At 38.2% G+C, this 10,896-nt stretch overlaps 1 protein-coding gene across 2 annotated transcripts in view; it reads right to left on the bottom strand.

The window, feature by feature from the left end:
• FEZ1 (fasciculation and elongation protein zeta 1 (zygin I)) overlaps positions 1-10,896 on the bottom strand; it is a 42,578-nt gene that overhangs the window by 24,735 nt on the left and 6,947 nt on the right. For both annotated transcript variants that reach the window (XM_008589229.1, XM_008589230.1), the window contains exon 2: positions 8,331-8,430. In XM_008589229.1, the coding sequence (XP_008587451.1) occupies positions 8,331-8,430 (100 nt within the window). The remainder of the gene's footprint in view (positions 1-8,330; positions 8,431-10,896) is intronic.

Consider the following 10,896-nt stretch of genomic DNA (forward strand, 5'->3'; position numbering starts at 1 on the left):
CAGCCACCAAAAACTAAATAAATTGTACAAAGTATGTTCTCTGACAAAATTAAATTAGAAATCAATGACAAAAAAATAGCTGTAAAATCAACAAACACTTTGAAATTAAGCAACACACTTTTAAATAACCTCTGGGTCAAAGAAGAAATCACAAGAGAAAATTAGAAACTATTTTGAGTTGAATGATGATGAAAATACACCCATCAAAATTTGTGGAATTCAGCTAAAGCAGTGCTTAGAGGATATTCTATAGCTTTAAGATGATTATATTATTTTTTAAAAATTTAAATATGATTAAAGCCCCCACCTCAAGAAACTAAAACAATGAAGGGCAAATTAAACCCCTACTAAGTAGAAGGAAGGAAATAATAAAGTTAAGACAAGAAATCAGGGGCTGGCTGGTTAGCTTAATTCATTAGAGCACAGCCTTATAAAATCAAGGTCACAGGTTAGGATCCCCAAACTGGCCAGCCACCAAAAAAAAAAAAAGAGAGAGAGAGAGAGAGAGAAGAAATCAACAAACCAGAAAATGAACAAACAATAGAGAAAATCAAAGAAATCAAAAGTGGCTCTCTGAAAAGATTAACCAACAAAAGTGATAAAACCACAGACAGACTGACATGAGAGAGTGAGGGAGGGAGGGAGAGAGAACACTTTAATCGTTATAGTGGAATGAAAAAGGAGACATCACTATAAATCTTGCAGACATTTTTTTAAAAAAGAAAATTAGGGGCCGGCCCGGTGGCTCACTGCTACAGTGCGCCGCTTGTGAGCGCGGCGGCACTCCCGCCGAGGGTTCGGATCCCACATACTGACTGGCCGCTCACTGGCTGAGCGAGGTGCAGTCGCAACACCAAGGGTTGCGATCCCGTTGCCGGTCCCGGTCCGGTACGGGCGTGACACTGAGGGTTGCGATCCGTTGCCGGTCACGAAAAAAGACAAAAAAAGGAAAAAAAATAAAAAGAAAATTATAAGCAAATTTATGGTCAATATACTCTGTGACAGATTAACTGGATAAATTCCTTTAAAAATATAACTTACCAAAGCTAACTAAGAAGAAATTGAATTTGCAAAGAAAAATCTTCCACAGAGAAAACCCCAGGCCGAGATAGTTTCATTGGTATAGTCTATCAAACATGTAGGGAAAAAATAGTACCAATCTAACAAATTCTTCCATGAAATAGAAATAAAGAGAACAATTTCCAATTCATTTTATGACATTCAAACAAAAGAAAATTTTAGAAAAAGGACATGGATGCAAAAATCCTTAATAAAATATTAGCAAATCAAATGCCACATTATATAAAAAGGATAAAATATCATAACTAAGTGGGATTTACCTCAAAAATGAAGNGCCACATTATATAAAAAGGATAAAATATCATAACTAAGTGGGATTTACCTCAAAAATGAAGCGGTTTAATATTTGAAAATCAATTCATTTAATTCCATACATTAACATAATAAATTGAAATACATACATAAATTGATCTATACATTCAACACAAACACAGTCAAATTTCCAGCAGACTTTTTTGTAAAAATTTATCAGCTGATTCCAGGATTTATATTGAAATACAAAGGATCTAAAAGAGCCAAAATAACTTGGGGGAAAAAAAAAAAGAACAAAGTTGAAGGATTTATACTAGTTTATTTCAAGACTTACTATAAAGCTACAGTAAACAATCCAGTGTCATATTGGCATAAAAATAGACATATATATCAATGAAGCAGAATAGAGAATTCAGAAATAGAACCATACATATATGATCAATTGATTTTCAACAAAGGTGCCAAAACAATTTAATGGGGAAGGGATAATATTTTCAATAAACCGTACTGGAACAATTGGATAGCCATATGCAAAAAAAAAGAGCCTTGGGCCAAGCCCATGGCGCACTCGGGAGAGTGCGGCACTGGGAGCGCAGCAACACTCCCGCTGCAGGTTCGGATCCTATATAGGGATGGCCGGTGCACTCACTGGCTGAGCGCAGTGTGGGCGACACCACACCAAGGGTTGCGATCCCCTTACCGGTCACCAAAAAGACAAAAAAAAAAAAAAAAAAGAGCCTTGACCCTTACCTCACACTGTATACAAAAACTAATTTAAAATGGATCATTCCTACACATGAGTTAAAATGATAAAACTTCTAGAAGAAAACTTAAGAGAAAATCTTAGTGACTTTGGATTTAACAAAGATTCCTTAAATACAACATGAGAAAAATAAACTATAAAATGGAAAATGTCAATAAATTGGACTTTATCACATTTTAAAACGTTTGTTCTTCAAAAGATAATGTGAAGAAATGTGAAAGGCAAGCCACAGACTAGGAGAAAATATTTGTAAAACATATATACTACAAAGTATTTATATCTAAAATGCAAGTATATAAGGAACTCAATAATAAGAACACAAATGACCCACTAAGAAAATGGACAAAAAATTTGAACAGGCACTTCACCAAAGAAGATATATAGCTTGTAAACAATCACTTGAAGAGATGCTCAACATTCTATGTCACTAGGGAAATACAAATTAAAACCAAAATAAGATATTATTATACACCCACTGGAATGTCTAAATTGAGGTTGTGCATAATAAGTGTTGGTGTTGATATGGAACAACTGGAGCTCTCAAACAGGAAAACAGTTTGGTAGTTCTTTAAAAGGTTAAACAAACACCTACAATATGACTCAGCCATTCAACTCATAGGTATTTATTTACCCAAAAGAAATGGAAGCAAATGTCCACAGAAGACTTACTCAAGAATGTACATAGCAGCTTCATTTGCAATATTCAAAAACTGGAAACAACCCTGTGTCCATTTATAGGTTAATGAATACGCAAAGTGTGGTATAAAAAGGAATGAACTGTTGATACTTTCAATAACATGAATGAATATTCATGTAACAAAATGAAACTCATGTTTTTGAGTTTCATGTAATGAGTTTAATAAGCCAGACAAAAAAAGAGTACAAACTGCATAATTTCATTTATACAACATTCTAGAAAATGCAAACTATAGCAAGAGAAAGCAGATAAGTGGTTGCCCCAAGATTGGGGGGCGAGAGGGAAGGGTGATGGATATGTTCAATATCTTGATTGTGGTGTTGCTTTCACAGATGTTACATATATCAAATCTTATCAAATTGTACATTTTCATATGTGCAGTTTACTTTATGCCAATTATCCTTCCTTAAAGCTATGGGGAAAAAAGGAAAACCAAAAAATAAAACAAAAGGATAATACATCATGACCAAATTTGGTCTCAAGGATACAAGGTTTAACATTTGAAAATTCATGTAATTCATCATATTAACATAATAAAGGAGAAAAACTAAATAATCATCTCAATAGAGGAAGAAAACAGAAATAATGAATCTTCAGAAAAACAATACAGGAAAACATGCCACAATTTAAAGTCAGAAGTTTCCAGGGTGAAAGGGCCCACTGAATATAATATAATGTATAACGAATGAAAAAAAAAAAAACTCTCTGTCAGCCACATTACTGTAAATTTCAAAGGAGAAAGGAAAATGAGAACATCCTAAAAGCTTCTAGAAAGAACCAAAAGAGGGTCACAAATAAAGGACTGGGGGGCCGAGCCCGTGGCGCACTCGGGAGAGTGCGGCGCTGGGAGCGCAGCAGCGCTCCCACCGCGGGTTCGGATCCTATATGGGGATGGCCGGTTCGCTCACTGGCTGAGCACCTATATGGGGATGGCCGGTTCGCTCACTGGCTGAGTGCGCAGTGCGGCCGGTCTCAAAAAGGACAAAAAATAAATAAATAAAACATAAAGGACTGGGAATCAGAATGGATTTTGGGCTTCTCAACAACAACTGAAAGCTAGAAAANGCCACATTATATAAAAAGGATAAAATATCATAACTAAGTGGGATTTACCTCAAAAATGAAGTGGTTTAAAATTTGAAAATCAATTCATTTAATTCCACACATTAACATAATAAATTGAAATACATATATAAATTGATCTATACATTCAACACAATCACAGTCAAATTTCCAGCAGATTTTTTTGTAAAAATTTATCAGCTGATTCCAGGATTTATATTGAAATACAAAGGATCTAAAAGAGCCAAAATAACTTTGGGGGAAAAAAAAAAAAGAACGAAGTTGAAGGATTTATACTAGTTTATTTCAAGACTTACTATAAAGCTACAGTAAACAATCCAGTGTCATATTGGCATAAAAATAGACATATATATCAATGAAGCAGAATAGAGAATTCAATAGAACCATACATATATGATCAATTGATTTTCAACAAAGGTGCCAAAACAATTTAATGGGGAAGGGATAATATTTTCAATAAACTGTACTGGAACAATTGGATAGCCATACACACACACACAAAAAAAGAGCCTTGGGCCGAGCCCGTGGCGCACTAGGGAGAGTGCGGCGCTGGGAGCGCAGTGATGCTCCCGCCGTGGGTTCGGATCCTATATGGGGATGGCCGGTTCGCTCACTGGCTGAGCGCGCAGTGCGGCCGGTCTCAAAAAGGACAAAAAAAATAAAATAAAGGACTGGGAATCAGAATGGATTTTGGGCTTCTCAACAACAACTGAAAGCTAGAAAAGAATAATGCCCTCAGAATTCTGACTATAAACTTTTTTGCAACCTCCAATAACTACCTGTCAAATCAAGCTCTGAATCAGGTATATGACAGGTGAATAAAGATGTAAGTATCACAACCAGAGAGCAGGAGAGAAAGGCGAGAAGAATCTGCAGGATGAAGGTGAAGGAAATTCCCAGGACAATAGCTGTGCAGCAGATCTAGCATATAACCAGACCAGGTAGCAGAAAGATGGCGAGCACTAGTAAGGATATTTTCAAGAAAAAATATTGAATTGGTAGAATATCTAATTTTTCTTAACCATTATATTGTTTATATTTTTAAGTTTCTGTATATTATGTTTTGACATTTTAAAAACTTTTCTAGGGCTGGCCAGTTAGAGTATGGTGCTGATAATATCAAGGCCAAGGGTTGGGATCCCCTTACCAGACAGCCACCAAAAAACCAAAAACAAAGAACCTTTCTGGTGGAAAGAGACTGCACCACCACCACTGGAGGCTAGCCAGTTCTCACAGATAGCAATGGGCTCAGCTAGGGGTATGCCTTTGACATGCAAACTAAGCCATGCAGAGCCCCAGCTGACAATATGCCTCTGCCTTGGTCATCCCAGGGCCAGGTATCAGGCAAGTAGAAACCACCCCTACAAAATTATTCAAACTAGCGAGTCCTAAACTGTTCACCCTGCCCTGTCTGGCCTTTTCTGAGGAAACCCCAATAAAGGCAGTGGCCAAGGCTCTCCCCTCACGCATGCCTCCTTTCCAAGGTTGGTGCTTCTTCATGTGGCCCCGCCTGGCTTGCAGTGCCATACCTCTTGTTGCTAGGACCTGTGAGCATAATAAACTTTGCTTCCCTGAGCCTCTCCTGTATCCTCGTGTGGCTGCACCTGACACCATCACATAAAAGAACACAGAACAACCATATTGTGAGGTTTACAGTTCAGTCAGAGTTTAGGATTGAACTAATGACTGATATATTGGCAGCTAAGCAAGGGAAAAACAAAGTAATTCTTAAAAATTACCTTGTTTCTTTAAAAAGTTGCACGAGAGAGGAAATATTCTTATAGAACACTACATGGTTCAGCCAGAAATAGTACTTAAACAGTTATAATCGTGTATGTATTTAATATTGAATTAAATGTAAATTGGTGACTACCCTATATTAGAAAAGGGAAGGGTAAGTGTCAGCACTGTGGGGGCGTAAAAGAATTAAAGCTTCATCTTCCAAAATACAAAGTTAATAGATAACAGCCAAAACCGATAGTTTTACAAACTCAGAGAAATAGTAATATAAATGTGCTATTAGGAAATTGGAGCTATATGCCAAAGAGAAAAGAAAAAGAAAACAGCTAAAAGAAATACAAGTGATTGCCTCCACAGAGTTGGAAAAGACAAAGTAAGGGGATGCTGTTTTTACTTATTTATTTTTTGTCTTTTCCTTATAATGTATTATTTAAAAAGTATTATTTGACTTTTTAAATTATATGCATGTGTTAATTGATTTTAACAAAGCAAAAATGACCCTTTGCAGTCACAATTCAACAGTTTGCATAATATTTAATTAAATTACTTAGTTACAGTCACAGGGACAAGCATGAACAGGTTTGGGAACAAACTGATGCCTGGTAATGTACCACTTACGTGGAAAGTATGAGAGCTTGCTAGAGAGAAGCCTACCAGCTGTATGCATTCTGCATGCCAAAGGCATTGGTAGGTTTTATAGAACGAATACAGAGCACTGGTTAATCTAGTAAGTCGTTTAAACGGAGGTCAGTTAAAAGAGCTTCTACTGTAATTAATCCAGATAATAAAGGAGGATGAAATGAAACAGCCTTAATCCATCTACTTTTGCTGCCCTGTTCTTTTCCCATGGGTTAGATGGAAGAAATACTACAAGGAACAGAGCTCAAGATCATCCTTCTCAGGGTCATTTAATTCGCCCTGAAATATTAACTCTCTTGAGGGAAATCTGCAAATGAAGATAAATTAGAGTGCTTTTGAAGGGCAGGCTATCTTATATATCCCTTGGCTTAGTCCACAAAATGAGTTGGAAAGGTGGAAAAAGAGATAACAAAGCAAAATCTGCCTTTTGCACCACAGTGGACCTGATTTAATTTCAGTAACTAGATTTATTCCGTTATTGCCTCCTTCTCCTTTGAGTTTTGGATAAGGAATAAACACCATACGTTTAAAGCAGTGGAAGAGAAAATGAGCAGTCAGGAGTTCAAAATAGGATCTGAGACACAGCCTCCTATGTCTGTGCTGTGTGGGCTTGCAGCAAATTTTAGGCTCAAAGTCACCATCTTATCTGACCCAGTCAATGAAGCCTTAAAGTTTTGAGTATTTTGGATTGCTAATTATTAGAAGAGTTAGGACAGATATACAACCGTTTTTTCCACAAATCAGCCCAATGCTGATCTCTTTGCTGTGATATTTTGAGCAATATCTGCAGATATATTGCCAAGTAAGGGGAATCTCTTTCTTGCTCTCTTACTTGGACTCAGTTCTGGAACACCTAGGAAGATTAGATCTACCTCCTTCCATCATTTGTTGAGTCCACAGGGCTGTGACTGCCCTTCCTTATAAGAAATTGTCAAATTTCCTTCATAGCTGAAACTAGAAAACCAAGCAAGGCAGAAATTGGCTTTTAACATGGATAGAGCCATTAAATGATTTTACCTTTTGCTATGGTCTGAAAGTTTGTGTCCCCCAAAAACTCATGTTGAAATTCTATCCCCCCATCCCCAGGCCAAAGTGATGGTATTAGGAGGTGGGGGCCTTTGAGAGGTGATTAGGTCATGGGGTTAGAACCTCATGAATGGGATTAGTGCCCTTAAAAATAAGCCCAAAGGAGCTTGTCTGTCCCCTCCACCACATGAGGACATGGTGAGAAGATGCCATCTATGAACCAGAAAGCCTACACCAGACACCAAATCTGTTGGTGCCTTGATCTGGGACTTCCCAGCCTCCAGAACTGTGAGAAATAAATTTCTGTCATTTATGTGCTACTCAGTCTAAGGTATTCTGTTACAGCAGCCCAAACTGACTATTCTATATGCTGATTCAGCCAAGAGGGGCAATATGGATCTTTGGAAAGGTCATTCCCCATAACCTATGCAAATCCCCTCAAAACAAGCATCCTCTTCATCTTTCAGAAGCCCTTAGGCTACTTTCTTCCTTGGCATCAGTAACCATGGAGTGTGACTCTGGTCCAGACACATAAATGTCCCCTTGGTTGAGTTTCATAAACAATTCTTCCCCATTGCGTGGGCCCCTCACTAATATCTGGGCCCCATCTCTGGCCATGGCCAAGACAAGATCTCTCAGTGCTTGTTTTCAGCACTGTTTTTGATGGGACTGAACTGTTCATTTCAGATGGTGAAAATCTGATTTTTTAAAATCATAATTATTTGAGCACAAAAGAAGCCTGTGATAGTCATTCTCCTTCTCTTCTTTTAGATCACCTTATTTTGCATTTTGTAGTATACAGATTAACAATAGAAGTTACCTACATTTACACTTTTCACTGATAACAATTCCAGTCACCTCTGATATGCTGGATATTTTCCTTTTCTTATTTTTCAGCCTTGTCCACAACTCCTACCTTCCCAGCAATGATTCTGAGCTATTACTGAGCTTCATTACATTATGAGGAAGACTGTTGCATTACTGAATGTTTTTCTAATTGGATTCCATGTCTTCTCAAGCCCTACTAAATAGGGGGCCCCAGAGAGGTACCTCAGTGTCAGAGCTGTTGCCATTCAGAGCCTCGATGTTTGGGTCCCTCCAGTCTTCTGAGAGTGAAGGGATGTAATTGTCTGTCAAAGCATCCCAAACCCTGCAAACAAAGAGAAGCTCTCATTAGCACACATCTGTGGCCTGGCCCCGCCTGGAGGAAGGAAGAGCTGGGCCAGGGGAGGAGAGAGGCTTCTGTGTGTGTCAGGCTGAGATCATCTGCCTTCCAGCATGCAGGGGCAAAGCAGCTTAGAAACTGAATTACAGGCACATCTAGGGAGAAAGAGCCAAGAGCATGGAGGCTGGCCAGGGGCTTCACTGTGAAAGGTGTTGCTGGAGGAAAGAGGAATTTCTCACCATTGAGACACAAATGGCAGAGTCCACAATCAAGCCACCTCTGGCCCTGGAAATAAATCTGCCCCTTCACCAAAAAGTTTATGTCTCTGAATCTAAGAAGTGCCCATGTTTCCTTTCCTATGGGCAGAGAGAAACAGACAAAGAAAGAGACAGAGACAGAGCGACAGAGAGATCTGGGCAGATTTTCTGGCTGAATCTCATTAAGCTCAGGATCATCATCTAATTTATGTGCATTGCAGTTTCAGAGGCCTGCAATCTAAATGATCAGAAATGGCTCCTTGACATCTATTGTAAGTAAGGGGATAATGCCAATTCTGTGAGTGCTTACTAACTAACCAAAATGTTCTAGAGGGCCCACGGGTTTCACAATCCTGCTCTCTAGCAATGTAGAGTCTAAGTGTGCTATTTCTCCATCATGGACACTCTAAGGTAAATATATGAAAGGAACCAATAAAAATACCTGTCTACACAATTAGTTTTTAGTGGGGGAAGATGGGGTTACCTTTATTATGTTTCTTTTTAAAATTCTGATACATACATTATAAAAAAGGGTTTCTACAACTCTTATCACTTAACTCACTTATTTCAGATAGATTTCTTTGGGAAAAAAAAGGGGAGGGGAAGAGGGAGTGTGAGACCACCATATGAGAAGGTACATTTTATTTAGATATACTACTCTAACAAAATGGCCATTTAAAAATAAGCAAATATGTATATGTACGGATCAAATTCAAAACATAGCAAAATGTCATAAGATGCTGAAAAGATAAGTGCAAGGATATTTATGTATATATGTATATATACCAGAGCACAGACACCTGAAATTAGATACACTTGAAATCAGAAAATAATGAGGGAGAGTGCTGTTAAAAAAAAATCAGGAATCATATATCATACATGAGTAAATAAGCAAAGAGATTTTCCTGGTGCATACAATTGGTAATGAAATAAATAAAAGGAATCCAAAAAAACCACAATTTAATGGCAGTGCTTGGGACATCCTCTTATTCATTATTTTCCTACCACTACAAGGAAGCACTTTGAGGGAACTCATCAAGTTCTTATAAGACATCAGCAGGATTTCGGAGCCACCTTCTTAAACCATGGGTGACAGCCCAATTTCCATCAGACACTATAAGAGCTGCATTAGTCCAGGCTAATTCTAAACACAAGTCCCATTAGCATTCTAGAGCCAAGAGGCAAATATGATTTGCTGTCTCCAAGACAAAACTCCAAGGCACCACACCCACTGGAAATGCTGCTGCAGGACTCCTCTTTACAACACTGCACTACATTCTCTGCTGCAAGAATGAACAACACACATGCACCTCCAACCTTCAGATTTGTTCCTGCAGGAAGTGCCTGGAGAAGTGGGATGCAGCAAAACCCAAAATAGGCAGGAGCCTTTTGAACCTCCCCTAGGCTGTACGGAAACAGAGAACTTTAATGGACTGCACACTTTCCAGTGACCTTGAGACTGTTTAAATCGGTAAAGTGCCAACCAGGGACTCTCTCAGATCGTTTAGAAGTGCCCCTTTTCTCATTCGGGCCTTCACTGACATTGCTCTGGATTTTATCTTCTGATTCTAGATTTCTAGTTACAATTCCCTAAACTTTTATCTCCTTGGGATTTCAAACCATCCTCATTCTCTTTCACATCTTGTCCAGGTTTTCTTCTTCCTTCCTGACATACTTTTTACCCTTTGAAGTTATAAATACCCTTTGAAGTTTACTTTTAAGATAAAGCAGCTTTCAATTCTTTATACTCACTTGCAGACTCTCCCCATACTTACTGCTCATTTAACAATATTAACAATAGCAGTTAGCACTTACTGAGCACTCAGTATGAGCCAGGTATTATTCTAAACTCTTTATGTGGATTAATTCATTCATCCCTCACAACGACTCTATAAGGCAGATGCTAATGAGATAAAACTGAAACACAGTGAAGTTAATTATCTTGTCTAAGGTCCCACAAAGAGTCATGGCAGAGATGGGATTTGAACACAGGCAGTACAGCAACAGAGACCATATTCCTAGCCTCTTCATTACTCCAAAATTTTATGAATTATATAGTTGACATAGGCACGGGCATCAGAATAATAGAAAAAGTTCCAAATCACAACCTAGAACAACAGTTTAGAAACTGGCTCTGCATGGAAAATCTACACCCACATCACTCTGGACATAGTGTTTTCATCAGTCTGCAAAA

The sequence above is a fragment of the Galeopterus variegatus genome, unplaced genomic scaffold, assembly GCF_000696425.1.
Source record: "Galeopterus variegatus unplaced genomic scaffold, G_variegatus-3.0.2 Scaffold5316, whole genome shotgun sequence".
Lineage (NCBI taxonomy): Eukaryota > Metazoa > Chordata > Mammalia > Dermoptera > Cynocephalidae > Galeopterus > Galeopterus variegatus.